This window comes from Diuraphis noxia, unplaced genomic scaffold, assembly GCF_037042655.1.
Source record: "Diuraphis noxia isolate RWA-SAM2 unplaced genomic scaffold, SU_Dnox_SAM2 contig0004, whole genome shotgun sequence".
NCBI classification, from domain to species: Eukaryota; Metazoa; Arthropoda; class Insecta; order Hemiptera; family Aphididae; genus Diuraphis; species Diuraphis noxia.
Window position 1 is genome coordinate 32,941,570 of NW_028301714.1, and position 20,283 is coordinate 32,961,852.

General features: G+C 30.0%; 1 protein-coding gene across 7 annotated transcripts in view; it reads left to right on the forward strand.

Moving 5' to 3' along the window:
• spri (Src homology 2 domain-containing protein sprint) overlaps nucleotides 1-20,283 on the forward strand; it is a 93,775-nt gene that overhangs the window by 51,765 nt on the left and 21,727 nt on the right. For 5 of the 7 annotated variants that reach the window (XM_089225519.1, XM_015520195.2, XM_015520196.2 and 2 more), the window contains one exon: nucleotides 14,979-15,156. In XM_089225519.1, coding sequence (XP_089081645.1) covers nucleotides 14,979-15,156 — 178 coding nt within the window. Of the gene's footprint in view, nucleotides 1-5,489; nucleotides 5,648-6,225; nucleotides 6,449-14,978; nucleotides 15,157-20,283 lie in introns of those variants that run through there. The other 2 variants (XM_015520193.2, XM_015520194.2) reach the window with 1 other exon arrangement.

The following is a 20,283-nucleotide window of genomic DNA, read 5'->3' on the forward strand; positions in this document are numbered from 1 at the left end:
CGATTTATGATTACAGTGAACGTTTTTAATATCATATCAGCGTGTTTTATTAAATTGTCGAATCGTTTCAAACATATACATATATTATTATGTATACTATTATAATATATGTGTTTCAGAAGGTCTAATACGCCACGTATGTTATGAAAAATCGAGACACATATTAATTTCGCATTTATGAATAATATTATAGCTGACACAGCACAGTAATCACTGTATAAAATACAATTATACACATTATAATACATATAATTGTTTCATCGAGTTAAGGAATAAATTAAAATAACGAAATAGGTATGTGATTAATAATAATTAATGTATATATAGATGTGCAACCACAACAATAAAGAAATTATTTTAATTTTTTCCTTAAATTTAAATGAACGGTAATATGTAGGTATATTATTAATTTAAACGCATCGATTTCTTCTATTGTTAAACATTTTCATGTTATACAAGTGAAGTTTCGTTAAGTATTTTAATGTTGTTCTACATGTTTTTCTCAAACTCGTTCTCGCCTTTCAATTGCGAAGACAATAAAAAAAAAAAAATTGAATTCTAGTTGATTAATCTATATCTTGCATGCACATACTATAATAAATATAAAAGCCTTCGTAGAGTTTCATACTATTGATGATTATTAATTTGCATATAGTCAATGAAAACAAAAATAACGCACTTAAATTAAACTAAACGGAAACGAGGCGTACAACATTGAAAGACAAACACGTAGGCCGTCAATTATTATTATTAATTTGAGTTTTTTTTTTTTAAATGTTTACCAGCTTACTATGTATTATTACTATACAGTATACATACATAAAATTTCTACTCCAAACCATACATTATGGCCTTATATTAATCCACGGTCGCTTATTATTGCAACGCGTGTACCGCTGCACGGTCAAATGGATATGATTCGAACAAAACCGTTTTAAGCCGTCGGGCATTTTTCGTCGGATTAAAAGCTTCGGCACGGGCTCGGGATCATTGTGGCGCGCGCGCGTTGCCGTTGAATTGTTGAAAGGTTTCTATATTATGCCGGGGACAGGCGGAAAAAAAATATATTAATGACTCTCGTGTTTCAACACATCGTGTGTGTTGATGTATGATGGGTTGTTTGTATATGTATAGAAATTATTTACCGTGGACCTAGGAGTGAGAAGGGAGTGATAGGGATAGTGCCGTGTTTATATATATTATATACGGAACGTAATCCGACAAACAGAGGACTTCCGACCGTCTGTATAGTTGTAGCCGATGTACATAATATGCACACACAGTGTTATTGTTGTAGACAAAGCGCACGTCCGATGGTGAATGATCGCAAAATGTTCATTTCGGTTGCAGTCCGTTTCGCGATGGAGCTGGTAAAAGGCGATACGCGCGTTTTCCGAGATAAAACGGCGTTTTGCTAATTATTTTCGCTTTGATGAAGTTTCTCTTTGATATACTATTATGGAATTCAAAACGGTGGCGTATACGCGTACGCGAAAAGGCATATTACATTATATACGTCGGTGAAACTGCCGTGTGTGTGTTTCTGTGCGTTCGCGCACCACCACAGATAAATATTTTTCCCGAAAGCCTTAAAAGCTTTTCGTCCTACCCGGCTTTTGCGTCTCGTCCTGTTGTTGGCGTGCAAGTCTGATGACGATGGGCAAACTAACGGCCGGTAAGAAATAGAATAACGTCATGGGGAGTGAATGTTATTTTAATAGACCCCCGTTTGACTTATGCCACTTGACTTTAATAGCGTTTATATAAATAAGAGTACAACGACCGACGTTGTCGTGAAGTTTTAGTGTAAAAAGAATATCTTCGTTGTCTAATGTATGCTGTATTGGTACAATATTATGATTTAATGGATATTCTACACGATCCGAAGATATAGGTATAACGATATGGATTAACCGCAAGTGCAGTAAAGTATTGAACATCTGCAATTTGTAAACAAAACGGTACGAATTTACTGAAATTATAATATTATAAGGTATGAACAACAAACAGCGTGATCTGTAGTTTATGTACAATAAGTAAATGTGATCAATATACATAAGCAATGAATTAAATTACTTGACCAGATTATCATGAGGAGGGAGACTAACCGTATCAATATATTATCATGTACTTACGAGTACGATTTTTTGAAAACGCGTGCGATTCATTATGTATTACATTATAGTACATTACTATATGGACTTGTGGTATTATAATATGTATTATGCAAAGTTATGAACACATTTCGTTAATGATGGTTCAGTGGTTTTCGAGGTCGTATAGACGTAGGTCACCCCGTGTTTTGCTGCGGTGACGACATGCATTACTTTTATCTGATGAAATTCTATATGTATAATATACACACCACGGTATTACATACACACTATACGTATTCGTCATGTCTGTATAGGTATACGTGCTTTCCCCCCAAGTCGTCGTCCGGAAATGTTTATCAATAGCTGCTGTCTGCGTGACCACAGTCAATTTAGATGGTGCAACGACGATATAATAATACGAGTATAAAGACGTGTCGTCGTCGGCACACCCCTTCAAAGTCACCACTGATGCATCAAGGGTGTATGTTCACCGAAATTGTCGGACTATATACCGACTACTGCTGCAGCATGCGGGGGAAGCTCCGAAACCGACTACCGTTTAATAGCCGTCGTTGATGGACACGGCTTCCACGGTGTAAATCAATTGCTATGTATTATATATATATATATATATATACATACATACATACATACCCGTGTATTCCTCGTTTATTGTTTCGTAGTGCGATTTTCGACTGACTATTATTATTATAATAGATGCCTATTATAATATTGTCGTGTTGAACGCGCGCTAATCGATTCCTTCTGCAGGAAGGCATAAAACATAATATGTATAACATAATTTAATCGCGCGATTAGAAATGATGGACACTGATGGTAATTCAACAATTGTGTTGTGTGTCGGTACCGCGGTTGACATTTCGTATTGAGCAACCTGAAACACACAATGACATTATGTTGGTAGATTATAGTCGATTTGCGTGCGTATAGGGAATGCATGCGTTGTACTCCATACTACAACAATGATAATAATTAAACATCACCAAAGTTCGTGTAGTGAACTGCATTTCACAAAACCTACACGCACGGCAATCAAATGTTTTGTTTTCATCCAATTGGTCTTGAGCCAATACGTCGGATATTATAATATTATAAAAATAATTCGTGACACATGACTAATATCGAATAATATATTATAGCCGAAGTGAATGTGTCACTGTCCCCCATATGTGGGTCCAATTGTGGTTAATTAGACCACTGTTCTGGAACTTAATTTATGTCCCCTCTGAGAAGACGTCCAAAAAACCCTATGATGATGATTTTATTATTTAAGTGCGATTTTATGTATTTTTCGTCACAAAGTTATAGGACGGTCAAGTTTTCGATGTGTCGATGAAACTTGTTCCACATTGATGACAAGCTCTAAATTTTGTCCAGTGTTTTATTCATGTATGACGTACAATTCTCAAAAAATCTTCTTTTTTAAAAAAAAAAAAAAGTTTAAATAATAGACATATTTATATTGAGTTTAATTAATTTACAAACATAATAGTTATAAGTTATAACTAATAGTAATGATGTTTATATATTATGAATAATAATCGAATGTAGCATTAGCATCAAAATTATTAGTTTATTCAATCTGTGGACTGTAGTAATTACTAATTAATAATTAGTAATTATAATGTATAATATCTAAAATATAACTAGAATAATTATACTCTAACATCAAAATAAATACAAGTAAGTAAGAAATAAATAATCGTGTTCTCTTATTTTAGTCCTAATAACATGCAATAAATGTTTGTTTAATATTTTTGTACATTTATTTGAAAACCTTTTGGTTCGTTAAACTAATTTCGTTTAGTGAAAAATCGTAACAATCATATGGAACCGGAACCAGAGTTACTTTGTTGATTCGTTTCCTACTGTCCGACTTATATGTTCTATTTGCACGATTTTGTTAAATCCCACATGGGACGTGTCCGCCCTAGCGTTTCGTACCGATCTCTTTGGCAATAAAAGTCAATTTAGAACTAACCCTTAGAAATTATCGAAAAATCCCCTACAATTTGATAAAATTCCTTAATGACTCCACAAGGCCTCAACTTGTTCACGAAATATGACATTAACCCCGTCCATGTTTATAATAGTTATACAATATTACGATGTTGCGATAGTCGTATACTCATGTTAAAATATTGTAAACTATTATATTAAGATAATTATTTGCTCAAAAACAAATCCAAAGACGTCATGATTTATTTGAAATATTTGCTTCGAATCGCCGAAGTTTTCGGAAGGTGGTTTTTTATCATAACTTGGTACCTTAAAGATCAACTCCATCTGCACTTTTTGACATTTTATTGAACAAAACATCATTAAAATTAAGTTTATAATGTTCATTATAAATATTTTATCAATATAAAATATAATGTATGATTTAGTGATGAGAGTTGTATATCTGATCTATATTTTATAGTATATATTATATAATATATATCAATAATAATTTATTTACCATCAAATGATAGTAAATATAAATGATTTGTGTTAAATATTAAAGCGTCAAAACTGATTTTGTTCAAACCTAGTTAAGATTTTAATCAACTTGACTGACTGAATTCCAGTTTGATAAATAAATGAATTAGTGCGTGTGAGTGTACAATAATTTTGTAAAGTGGCATTTTAAATCAAGTTTAAAACCATTACTTTAAAACGCAACAAAACGGTGTCTTCCTACGTAAGCTATTGATATTCGATAATATATAATGTAATATGCTGAATAATATAATTTATGTAATCATAATAATACGCCAACAGGGTTTTGTATTTATGTATTATAATATATCAAAGTCATAACTATATAACTCGGTCGTTTCTCGTTTTGACGATAAAAAAGTAATTAACTGATTCGTTTACTTGGGTCATTAGTGGAATCCTTAAATAGTGTTCTATAATAATATGATATTAATATTAAATAATATGTAATATCGGCGCTAATGGTGGATGAGGTGCCACACAAACAGTAAAAAACAGTATACAGTTCAAACAAAATATATTATTATAGCGTTTATTATGTTTAGCATCAGTCGAGATGTATACAATATAACATAATATATTATATATTAACAATTAACATTTACATACAGCATGACATATACTTATGGTGGAAATTCTGGTATCTATAATATAGCTCCGCTACTATACTCAAGTTTGTTCGATAAACAGTTCGATAAACAGTTCGATAAACAGTTCGGTGTAAAGGATGAAAAAGGTCAGACGAAATGCACCGGTTATCGTCGTTCAGCGAAACGATTGATTCGATGCACTTTAGAACATAGGACAAAAAGGGTTGTAGGCGAAGAGAGGCGGCGCTGCTACCGTTCTCGCTGATTTTTCTCGCACGACGACGACGCCGGTCCGATCGTCGCGCGTCAGTCGCGCTCGTACGTCTCTGGCCGACGGTCGTGCCATTAGCACTATCGTTACTCTCACGTCGTGTGTGTTTCTGTGAGTGTTTACGTTATTTCTCCATGTGTGTGTGTGTAATTCCGGTGTGATTAGGATTTCAGATTATAGTATTTATGGTAAATACATTTATTTACGATTTTTATTATTCGTATCCGAACTAATATTGTGTCTTTCGAAATTCCCTCAAATTCCTACCATCGTCGCCCCGACGCATTGACCGCTGAATATAAATTCACTCATTAAATATCTGTTTTTCCATCACTTCCAAAAAAAGTCATCTGTATCGTTGTTGTACAAGCCCATTAACTTAACCCACACACAAGGCACACTTAAACGCTCACGTGTATATTATATTATGTGTATGCTGCAATAATGCCCGCCGACGGCGACTACTCGATTTAGCATTCCTTGACCCTAATGTGGTATTTCTGCTAGTCGCCTCGTGTGTCACGTCTTTCAGAATTATTTGCCCGTATCCTTTTTCTACGCAGGATCCACGGTTCACCGAATTTGACGATGGTAAAAACAGTAACATTAAAAATGAAAAAAACACGAAACAATCGATTTGTTCTGTGCCCGGTCAGTGTTGTCGTGGTCGTTTTTTCGTCGTTATTTTAATTCTATTCTTGTATTTTGTTCCCGTCACAATAATTTCGGACTCTTCAATCTGTTTTTAAACGCCGTGGTTTTCCAGCTCGCGTTGTGACTACCGGTATGCCGTCGCCTAGCATCGAACACCTGTGCAACGGCGCATCCACGTTTCTGTCGCCGACGTCTGACCGTGGTTTATTGACATCTTTAAATCACAGTTTGAGTTTTGTGAAACTCAATCGCCGGTCCGTGTCGCCGACTTCGCTTAAGCCGGTAAACTGTAGCCGTAGATATGCAGAAATCGGCAAGAAAAGATTGTTTTTTAGGTGAGGAAAAATTGTTTTATATACAAAAAAAAAATCTATTTAGTCGATTGAAACATATTATCTATAAAAACGTAATAGCCAATAGGTACCTATATATTGAGGGAGGAAGAAAATTATCTGGTAATTGAGACGTAGCATTGTTAAATCACACGCATTTATAAGTTTTGAGGATATGCTGTTTATTGATATAATGTAATTGTTGGTTGGTATAAATGCAGTATAATATAGATATATGATGCTCTCCATTATGGTTACTATACTATATAGGTTTAATATTTTAAAATTTAACGTATTATATTAGTGTGCCTAGAGAATGTTTAATCGTTTCTAATATATATATATATATATATATATATATGCCTTTATTTTCCCCGAGTCACATCATCCATTAAAATTATACTCATAGAAAAATAACAAATATACATGGTTTGTAGTGACTAAATTATATGCTGTGGTTTGTATATTACATTATTCAATTTTATTTAAAGCATATAATATTATTTTCATAGGGTAAACTATTTCATGAATTAACAGTAAATAAAAAATTAAAACATACCTAATATAGAATCCGAAAAGCTTGATATATTTTCCTAATTTCAAAACATTTTACTTAGCTATACGGTATGAAGTTTTCCTAATTCGTGATGTTTAAAAGCTTTTATTAATGTCCCCGGAATTCTGCAGTCATAATATTTATTACAAGTGTAGATGCAACTTGAACAATTTAGTGGAAAGTTTATCGAAAAATTGTTCTTTATTTATAAGAAAAAGTTTTTTCAAGTATATAGAACCTTTTAAAAACTTATATTGAACTTTAATTACCATTCAATTTATCTTGTGTTTAATAGAAGTATTTTCAGATATAAAATAACCGAACAAAAACAATTTGGTATAATATATTAAGATAAATTTAAATTGGTTCAAATATATCTATATATTTATATATATATACTGATTTATACCTATAGTCTATACACATATATACATATTTTATAAATTTCTTACAAGTAACCTTGAAATAGAATGATACGATGATAATAACAATCGCCAAATACTCATAAATTGATGACAAAATAATTAAAATAACTTTAAACTGATTCATAAAAAATTAAGTTTTTTAAAGAAAAAACTATCTATAAATTGCGATTCCAATGTTAATTCATAATTCATCACGAAAGTTACACTCAGCATACTTTTACACAATATTGGAAATTTTTAACAGATTTCCTATTATAGATTTCAAACATTTGCATAATTGGATTTTAAGTCTGAATCGACAGACTGCCGCTTTAATAACATACAATATATATTATTTTTTTGTTAAGCACTCTACATTGTTCATTCAAAAGTTTCCGTTCGTTTCAGTCGATTAATCCGATTACCAGATTCTCTGTCCTTTCATTTTTACGCCAGGGCATTTTCATATTCTTTAAAGAAAAAATATAATATTTTCTTTATTGTTCTCTCTCTTTTTATGAACACACAAATGTTCAGTTCTTTAGATGTAGATTTTTAGCTGAAACGCTTCAATCGAGATTTGAAAAAAAAACAAAGGAGCGACAAATCGGCTATCGTTAAAAGCATGCTGAAACAATGGTGAACTAACGATCGAAATTATTTCCTCCCCTTTTCTGGAAGAAGTTTTATCACGAAACAAACTGTCCCACATACCGTTATGCTTAATTAAATCGAATTCCCGCTCGTCATTGAAAGGATGTCCGCTTGTCCATTAAATCCCACTTGTAAGACACTTATAAAGTCAAATTTATGTGTACTTTGTACACAACTCGTTAGACCGAGGGGCTTCTGCTAAATTTTTAGCTTAATTTACAAAATAAGTTCCGTAGATTTAAATTATCTCTGAAATCGACAAAAAAAATGTATCTTATTTAAACCGCACAATTTATTATAATTATTGTTATTATTAATTATTAATTTCGTTGTTAATACGATATAAAATCATATTTCAATAGACGGGATCAACAAAAAAAATAAAAAAATAAAATGTTCGATTTGGTCAAATAAGGAAATGTTTAGTTATCACTTTTTCAGTAAACAGAAATATAATTAATTATAGTTAAATTTTTTTTGAATTTTTTTTTTTTTAACTTTTAGGTTTATACTTTTCTAAAACCATATAATATTTTCATCTTTTTCACCCTTATATTTATTGGTGAACCACCATCAACTTTTGATTTTTTTAAATGGTACCTAACATATAATTCAAATATCACGAATTAATAAAACCATTTTTTTTTCATAAATTTACGTGTTCAAATGTTTATTTTTTGTTGATTGGTTAATAAATAATAAAATACAAAATAAATAACAAGCAATTAAAGATTACTATTTTACTTATTGAACCCTAGTCATTTATTAATTTATCGAATAATTTGAGTAATTGGATTTATTTTGTTATCTTGGATTGAGCGATATCGAATTTATCACTAGCTCTTAGTCTTTATATAATTATTGGAAAAATAGTAAAAGCCACCAATACTTTGAGTAGCTGTATTTTACAGCCTTTTGTTTTTATTGAAAATTAAAAGTTGATAGTGATTCCACCAATAAATATAAGGGTGAAAAAATTAAAATATTATACAGTTTTAGAAAAACATAAACCTAAAAGTTAAAAAAAAAAATTTTAAAAAAGTTAATAGTTTTTGAGATAATTAGTGTACCTACTTAAATGGATCCCCTGTATAACATAATTATTTTACTTTCATTGAGGAAATAATTTACAATAATCTCGGAAGGTATAATAATATACTGCGTATAATTCTAATTAAATATAAATATCTTAATTTGTGTATTATCTATTCTGTCGTTTCATAATAGTATTAAAAACATGGATACTTTTTACAGATATTAAAATTTAAAAAAAAAGTTAGGACAATATTAACAATTAGAAGAAATTAGAAAGAAAAATATAAATTAAACTTATCTATTAAATTAACTAGGTAAGAAAATGTAATATCACGTTTATCTGAATCGTAAATTTAATTTTTAATGAACATGAAAACATTTTCAGATAGTTTAAGATTGTTATTAAATAAATACATTTTTAGGTTTAAAATTATGTATAGTCGTATAAATCATTATTTCCGTTTAATGTCTTACCGATTAAATTTTGTTTTTTTTCATTGGTTTCTTATATATATATATATTTCTATGCAAGTGTGTTTTAATGGGCTAACGCGAATGTCTTGATGCGTTTTCTCGTATTTGCGTCTAGATGCTCCCTTTGGGTCTGTGAATATTTCATGAATTTCCTCTCTGGTTGATTAGACCGCATGCTCGGCTTCCTCGACATGCATAATACATGTCCAGACCTGCTCGTGTTTGGCCCAGTTGATCGTCAAAAAAAAAAATATATATAATAATAGTAAATAAAATAAAATAAAATACACAGTAAGCCGCAAAGGTCTCGGACGTCAATTGTGTAGTACGGTACGAATGTACATGAGGGTTATACAAAATGTCACCCGATCCCAGGGGCTAAAGTAAATTTGTGCAGGAACCAAACGATATATTATAATGTATACTTACATAGTTACATGTGTGGAACGGCTTGAATACGCTGGTATTCCCATCTTAAATGTAATAATATTGTGATATTGGTAAAATGTATAGATCGACAACCTGTTTTCACATGATATATTTATAAATTTAAAATCTATGCTCTTTGCAGTATAAAACTTGTTTTATTATTTATTTGGATGACCGTGAATTCATTTTGTGAAGGAAAATGATTACAAGACGTTGAACCACGAATTGTAATATTGTATTAATTTTGATCAATGTAAAATTATACACTAGTACTTACCAAATATAATCGAAACACCCCCTTTTTTTTGTTCTACGCATTCATCGTATAATCTTGAAATTCAAAAAATGATGAATATTTACGTACATTATATTGACGGATTATGTTTAATATTCATGAAGTTTGATTTGATCTACGTAATTCTCTATAATATATACTCTATAATAGCTATTATAATAGACTATTAGAATTGTTTTAGTTTGGTGTTCTAAATAAATTTAAAAATATTGTTATGGTATACATTTTTTTTTTTTTTGGAAAACATATTATAGATATAGAATCATTTACCATGTAATGTATACCTTGTTAAAAATAAAGCATTTATGAAATACATCGTACTATAATATCTTGATAATTTATATGATAGGTACTAAATATGGTCTGTTCATTGAATTATTATTTAAATCCCAACTAATTTGTCACATTAACATTCAAAATATGTATTTGCAATTGTATATTTATCAACTTGAACATTAATGATAATTGAATTGTTGAGAAACTATAATATGATATGCTCATTTAGTGAATAGTAAATTTAATAGGTATAAGATCTCACAAATTACGTGAACATTGTATAATTAATAATTATTTTATGATCAGCTGTGACCTATAATAGTAATTTATTAGGTGACTGTCAGTATGATAAATTAATTAAAGAATAAAACATAAGAGGTGCATCAAATGCAGGATGATTCATTTAAGTGGGCACAATAATTATCTCGAAAAGTATTGAATTTTTTTGAATTTTTTTTTTTAACTTTTAGGTTTATGTTTATTTTAATCTTTAATATCCGTAGTCTTATAATCAGGTTTTCTATCAAAAGTTTTTAAATTATTTATTATTACACAAAATCCTACTTTATTTAAGTGGCTTTATTTTGGTTATTATAATTAGATAAGGCATCTCTCCTTTGATGGTCTTACCCGATGTTTTACCTCAAAAGAATGAACGAATGAAAGGAATAAAATAATTTATACAGTATATACTTAGCGTTGAAATTCTATGTTATGTAATCATACGGTTTTTCTGAATACATATAAAAATCATCGTATTCAAATTGGAGAGATTCTAAAAGGGTGTTACGAATTCGTGGTGTAACTAAAATGACTCATTCAGTACAAAGGGTGATTGCAAGAAGTGTAATTTTTTTTTGTCCACGTACATACAGTATGCATAAACTAAAACATATACTAGGGTAGTAGGGATTCGCAGACAGTTTCCATGGCGACCACGCGTCTGTCTGTGACATTCTAGTATTAAAACTGAAAGGGAACCGACAATGGGGCCACCCGGCTGTCCTTTTATCAGATATAATAATCCTTTATTACCTTATGACTTCATAATACTGGGCAAGCAACAACCAATAAATTGGCTTCCGTTCGGTAGAACACACTGTAAAAATATAACGCATACCCTTTTCTTGGGAATACATATTTTTTTTTTAAAGAGGATTCTTTGGCAAATTCAGTGGCCCGGATTATTGGATTTGACATGGAAACATGCCCCGCAGGGATTTCATCTTTACCTCTGTTGAATTTAAAAAGTAATAACAGTTTAAAACTTTAGACACGTTTGTTTTTTTTCTTTAAACAATGAAAATCCTCTTGGGAGGAGTAGGCAATTAACACATTTATTTTTATTCAGGTGTATTTATTTCTTTTATTAAAAATAAATGATTACACTGACAGTCGTCTTAATGAAAATAAATGTGTTCGTTGATCACGTATACATTATTAGTTTATTACCCATTTTTTTTAAGAAATTAAACTAAATATAAATAAACAAAATTATATATAAATGTTTGTATCTATGCACATGTGTATTTATTTATTCAATATTCATACATATATGCATATATATATATTATACTCAACGTTTGCTCTAAATTTTAAAACAAACTATTATGAAAATATTAGTTAAAACAATATTGTGTCTAAAAATGTGTATTATTTTATCAATATCTAACTCTATTACAATAATTTTTTTTTTTTAATAACCCTTTAGTTATAAATTCCTGTCAATGAATTTCCCTTTAAAACGCACAGTTCAGAGAGGGGTTACAAAACTAATTATTTGCCTTCCGGAATGAAATTAATTGATATCTCTCTGAACCAGGTTTAATGCATCGGGTGCCGTTGGAATGATGATAATGTTAATATACTGACGCCCTCCATGAAAATAGCATTCCCGTCAATTATTCGTGGTGATGCTTTTCACACCATAGGTGTACTGGTTTACGTATATAATATATATATATATATATATATATATATATATATGTAGTTATTATTTTAAACGTCACCCTTTATCTGATCATTTTAGTATTATGTCTATTCATTTCTAGGTGTTTAAAATACTATTACATTATTCATGATGAAATCTAAAATAGTTGATTTTAGGATAATGTGAATCCAATATTTAGAACATGATTTATAGAATACATATCTGAAATACCTCTCTGAAACTATAACATAAATTATTAAATACCGTTTTCGAATATTACATCTAAATTACAAACCCTTGTTGGTGGTGGAAATTGTACTGCTTACAATTATAATTTAGGTTGTTAACACATAGATTTATTACACATTATATATATGAATATATATTTTGAGTTACGATAAAATATTACAATAGTTACACCTAACAATGCTTTGTGGATTCTGCATTTACTATAGATTTATATTTATTCTATAACGTGTATACAATTGGAAGTTCTTAGATCCGAATAATATATTTGTTTTATTAGGTATTATTATTTATATTATTGTCAGACGTGTGTAAGAAATAACAATAAAATTTAAATAACGTTAATAGCCAAGTCGTCGAAGCGAAATAAAAATCGAGTAAACATAATAATAAATAAAAATTCACCACTGATGTAAATGTGCTCTTATCAGTGAAACTGAAGTAGTATTCTAAATTATTTTTATTATTTTTTAGTTGGTAATAATTTTAAACGCACATAATATAATGGTTTACTATACTTCAATTAATTAATGAACTTATAGATCTATTATAAAAATAAAGCACGACTAGATAAATATTGTTTATGTATATTTTTTTTACAATATACATTATTATATAAATTGAAAATGTTTTGTTTGTTGTCATCTTTTGTGATTTAATAAATAATTATGTTCTCAAGAGTACATCAGTTCGTTACATCGGAACTATAAGAGCATCTGTGTAACGTGTAATCCGATTATTTTGTGTTACTGCTAACATCTGAAGATCACCATTGTTGGCTAAATATCATCTTCTACCCTCTTTAAAATCTATCGAACGCCCATGTCGGTCGATAAGAAGCTTTTTAAAGGGTTATAATCCATTCCATAATGCGAATCCAGTCTTTTATCTTCAGTATATAAGCCCCAACAGCCTTCGGGTAGTCGCGGAATATTCAAAATATATTTTCTACTTTATTCAGGTTAAATATATTTTAAAGCCATAATAGGTATCTTTAAGAGAAACTTTTTTTCACACACATCACTTAACTTGTATAATAATAAATACGTAAACACTGTTTTCTTTTGGTCTGCCGTTTTTCATTCTACGTATATAGATAATTGAAAAGTTGTTTGGTTTGATGTGGCGTCCCACACTTCCCACTCTTGTTGTCGCTCGAGTGCCATTATTACAAAACGTAGGAGACCCGAAGTGACTTGTGAGCGGCGATAAACAAAGAACGTTGTTTCTATTTGGGTTACCATTTCGTCCGTTGTCATACACACAGTTACGCACACACGCACACGCTAATTGTGCCTTCAGTTGAAAGGGTTGTCTGGTAATAAACCCCCGCCAAAAGGGCGGTCGAGGTTGCTTAATCCCTGCTTATCAAAACAGCACAGTGCAACGTTATTAATTGCATCTTGCTCTCCTTTATGAACGATTCTTATTTATTATATAATATATATTATGATAATTCATTAAATTTTCTTGATCAAAACGCATACAAACACTATTTTTGTTTAGAAACAGGGATTTAAAAAATAAAAATCATATTTATTATAATTTTTGAATTTAAAGTTATATGAGATAACCATAAAAGTCAGGCGTCTAATAATGTTGACGCCTGGCCTATGTAAAACGATAAAATCTAAATGGTTATTTGAGCAATTATATCCAGATACAAGCCCCCTCCCTTGGGATGTAGTGATATATAAATTGTGTGTGTCTGTGGTTGATATTTTTATATTTTAGGGGAATAATATTGCCCTAAGCTGAAATTGGGAAAACTTGTCAAAACTTTATCATATTATATTTTGTTAGTGAAACAATAATAATAACTTTGTTAAAATTAGATTACTATGTCATTATTTTTGTTTTTATAGTTTATGTGTTTATTTTATTGTTTATATTTATTAGATATATACAATTAAATTAAATCAAACTGTGTGAGCTACCTAGGAGTTATGACTTGAAAGATTTATGTTAAATTATTATGTAAAACTATATTTAGTCTATATTACTTAAGGTTAAAATGTATAGCACATGTATATTATAATATACAATATTCTTTTCATTCCCAATGTAGTAAAAGGAAGTTGAACCACAATTTTTGAAATTAATAAATTATAATATAGACACATAAATCTACTTCTATTTTATATTTACACGTTTATATATCATAAATAATTTAATAATTATATATAATATTTTAATATTAATTGTTATATTAATCTTGATTCTTTGTTTTTCAGAGGTGATGCGTTTCTTGAATCTTACATTGACGGTCTGGCAAGATCTCAGGGCCCCGTGGTCAGCGGGGCCGAGGACGAAGATCAAGATGGCAACTTGATCCGTGCTGAAGACAAGCAATATCAAGATGGTGAAGAATTTACCGATAGCCGAGAATTCAAGTTCAATAATTTGTCACAAGTGAGCTTTTTTATACGTTTAAAATAAACATTATCTATTTAACTAGATTAAACTCATAATAATAAATTCTAATACAAATATGATGGCGGTAAATCTTTTGTGTCGAGGAGTGAATAAGAGGGTTATTTTATGTGTGGTTGTAAATCGTATGATGTTCCCGCTTCAAAACAATTCGAAGACCATAAAGTAATTTGATGTCCGTTTTTGCTTATCCGTGAAAGCTATTAATGAAAAAGCTCGAGTCATAAATCGTCAGTCGTTTGTTATTAAGCTCTATAAACAAATGTATTGCCCGACAGTCACAAACATTGAACAGGATAAATACTTAAAGCCAATTGAACGCGTCATTAACCGTATAGCAATAAAATGATGGCAGTATTAAATAAAATTCTATAAGGGACAAGGGTTGTTCACTGTCGTCAGCTCACACATTTTGTTTGCTTTTAGTAATCTCTCACGCATTGTAACGATTTTAATACCTATAATTATTGCTTTAATAGCTTTAAAATCACATGCAATATTACACATAAACAATATAATATATAATTTATACGTATACACTACAGTATAGTGTACACATTTTATATATAGTGTATTTTATATTATATGGTTGGCGATAAGCAGGTTAACTTATTTTTAAAAATTATTTCCCGAATTAATACAATTATACATCATCTTAGCTTTTCCAATCATATCATTACTCAAAAATATGAACTATATTTTCTCTCTAGTTTACCGCCGGTATAGGACAAGATTTATTATTTTTTATGTAATTTTTATTTTGCTATACATTATGCAATAAAATTGAAAACTGTGGGCTAACGAAACGTTGAAACTTGTGCATAAATTATTTACCTTTACCACATGCATATATAATAACATAATATTATTATGTTTCAATAAATTTAAATAATCTCGACAGTTTTAGATATTATAATAATAGACACTTTTATATAACTATTTAAATTATGTTGAGTATATTTCATTTATGTATTTCTGAAAGCGTGTATTTATTATTTTGTTAATCATTAATGGTGCTTTTTAAGGAAATGTACTTAATATTATTATCATTTCAATTATATAGGCACGAAATAACTTTACTATAAAATAATAGTACCTACAGCATAGGCATGCTAAAGTAAGTTCCAAAAGGTATTGTTTTAAAAATTAAGTAGGCACGTATTTTGTCGTTTACCCAAAATCAGCATAGTGCACTATGCAATTAAACTTTATTCGAAGTTCTCTTGACTTGCCGTATATAACCACACAGGCAAAGCAGCTCAAAATGGATTTAATAATTTAATTATCTCTCCGTTGTGTATAATAATATACGAATTGGAGAGGGACCGCGCTCGCCCACTAGCATTTCATTTTCAAAAGCAATGCGCCTGTTTAAAACAAACCCTCGACGTTTATTTATTTTTTTCGGGCGGGTTTCGATAGAAGAGACATTTCTTCTGCCCAAAAAACTTGGGAGGCTTATTCTATAAAAACAAACCAAAACGCATTATTATTGTCGTGTCCCCCCTCCAGCATCGTTTGCGGTCCTATTGTTCTACACACGCCATTATAGTATTATGTGTGTACATAATATATATATATAAATATATGTCGCTCTATCGTACTCGACAAACGCGCTCCCCGTCTATGTAGTGACTGAACAACACCTGCTGAATACCAATGAGACGTTGTGTTCGCGTTATTCGATAATTTATCGATTTAGGTGAATATTTGATTCGTTCTCGGCTTATATATAATATTACGCATATATTCTTCTTTTTCCTCCTTATTTTTTTTTTTTTTTTATTCACGCTGCTCTTTTTCTTCCTTCCCCAGGTCCCGCGACGATATATAATTCGGAATTCCGATTATTATTACATTATTATTATTATTATTCGAATTCACGGTAGTCGCTCGAGGTGTCATTATGTATTATATTATTATTATATGCATCCTGTAAATCGAAATAAATGAAACCATTCCTAAAACGCGTATCGATTATAGTGGCAAACCGCTTCCGCGTACGCATTTATTGCAGAACGACCGTGTAAATGGTCGGAATATAATATTATTATTATTTTAGCCACATCGGTGTTTCTACGCCCAGCGGGTGGTCTGATACTTGTTGGCATATATTAAAGCACGTCATAATATCGTCCGTATCGAAGACTACCAATTTGAATTTTACCGCTCATTATTATTGTTTCCAACGGCCGTTGTGAATATCTAATGTGACTTAATTATGTGATATATTGTTTACTTAAGTTGTTAAGAATTCCCATTGAACTATTAAAATTAGTTAATATTACCTACTTGTGGTTTATAAGCTAAAAATATAAATATTTATAACTTTGTACTTTTAATTATTTTGAATATGACTAGGTAAATTGATACCAACACTATTGGTAAATTGTCCTTATAAAAAAATAATTTTATATAATTTTAATCTTAATTTATCAATAGTCATTATACTTATTATTATTATAATAATACAATATGAATGCTTTAAATATTACAATGATTTAATTTATTTAATTTCATCGTAAAAGTTCAAGTCGTGTCGTCTGGACATTAATTATCAATTATGTTGCAATGCGTAAAGTATTTATGCTATGTTAAACAAGTTAATAATATAAAAATATTGTTTTGTTAACCTTGATTTATAATTAAATAAACCACTCTCCTGTCTTTAGGTTTATTAAGTATATTATTATTATATTAAATGACCTGAAAAAGTTTAAAAGTTTATATTTTAAAACGGGTTGTTTCAACAAGTTTCTCTCATAGATCAATTAACAGATTTAGCATTCAAAATTGCATTTTAATTTGATTTCATTGACGAACGATTTCAAAAATCATCGTAGCGAATTCTACATGAAATATTTCCTATAGGTATAAGCCAAAATATAAAGTGTATAATTTAACAATATATTATCAACAAATCGAAAATAGATGGCTATCATAATATAGTTGAGTATACTGGACAAAAAATGTTTACCTAGTTCAGCGCTTTATATTATATATATTTTATAATACATAGAGGAGTAGATTATTGACTCGTTAAGCACAGTATCACTTCTATACAAAATTTAATACATCAGCATTTTATTTTCCAATATTCTTTAAATAAATAAGATAATACCTTATAAAACGATTTTAATTGTTAAACAGTTTTTATATTCATCTAATATTTTTTTTATTCTATAGTAAATCGATTAAGACCATCGATTTATTATTTCCTATTTATGGTTTATTCTATTTGAGCTAAATTATAATATTATACTATATGCAGCTATAATATAATCATCACAGAGATCCAACGTAGTTTTAATACTTCGCTTTTTGTTGTTTTGTCGACCATAGACGAAACACGTCAACAAAACTGATAATTAATTTTGTGTTTTGATTGATTGGATGCAACATCGCAGTCGTCATCGTTTTGGGTCCCACTCGGCTGTTTGTCTCGAGGGGACATTATCGAACTATATCCAGCACTACACGAAAGATGAAATTGTACGATTCGTCGTTATCTTTAACGCGGCAGACATCGCTTCACGACGTTGGTTATAATTGCAAAAAAAATATATTAAAAACTCATCACGAAGCAAAAAATACCTAGTATTTACTTTTCTATGTATTTATTAATGAAAAAAAAACGTTTTTGTTATTTTGCCGTCTTTAGCAATTTCTCTCAGACTTCTCTCCAACCGTATAAACTGCAACAATATATTATATATTATTCATATACTGCCGGAATGACGGTGTCACCGACTTCACTTCCCTCACGGTTTTTTTCTTGCTTTTCTTCTTCTTTGTTTTCTTTATTTGTTTACAGTAATACATTGTATAGTGTATATAATGTAAAACTTCATTTTATAGATCGGAACTCTATAGCCAATGAATTCTTATTTTTCCGCTTACACTTAAGTCTTACGGTCAAAACATACAAACACGGTGTGTGCTGTTAAATGTACAATTGCCAATAATATATATTTTATTTTTTCAAACAAGAAAATATTCGACCCCCGGGTTCTCACTGTACGTGTTCGTACATGTATTTATATAATATTATAACATATATTTATATAGGTACTGACGACGCTGCACGACAGCCCGCGGTCTCTGACTACACCATCCGGACCTCAGCTATATAACTGCACCACAGTCGGACAATGATCGATAACGGTGTATATTGGTTTAAAAATATCAAATATGTTTAATATTTGGCGAACGACCGAGCTTCATTCGTCAAAATGTATAATAGTGCCCAGCATTTTGCGGTTTGCCGATTTTCCTAACACGCGTGCATTAATTAGACGTGCATTTTGTGCCACTAAAACAACGGTGACTATAATATTCTATTAGCTAAGCCGTGTAGGCATACTTGTCGCGTTCCCCACAGGCATGTTGTCTGTACCGAAAAACCGCTACGACAATAGATAGTGACATTCTTTGTCCAGAGAAAAAAGTGTGGTTTTTAGACGAAACTATATTTTTTATTTTTTTTTTATTTTGAGGCTATGCTATTTTGTTACTTGTTTTGAATAACTATTTCGAAGGTATAATCACAATGGTTATTTTTTTGGTTCGTTATAAACGTGTTCTTTTTTAAGAAAATATGCTTACGTACTATGCTAAAGTACGTATGTATTTTATATATTTTAAAGAAAAGCTTAAGTTGTTGTGATTTACGTGAAAAAGTCGGCCAGAACGTTGTTATTAACACATTTTTTATTTAAAAAACTCGTACTCTCGTCCAGGTAAATAATAATAACTTTTAATTGGATTAGGTCAACTATAAATAATATAATTTAACGATTGAGATGTAGGTATATACGACGAATAATAATAATGTATACACCTACCTTGAAAGTTGAGAGCGTAACAATATTGTTATTTATAAAGTGATATTATATTGTATTATATATATTATTATTACTATGTGGAATATTTTAACTATAGAATAAATGATAACACAATGTAATTTAGTAAATATATATTAGTAAACAGGTTAGCCTACGTCAACGACACATGATCATTACCTATTCGGAAAATAATATTCACATTATACGTGATTACTGATTATATACCTACATAACACACTAGATGGGTAACCATCATGATACA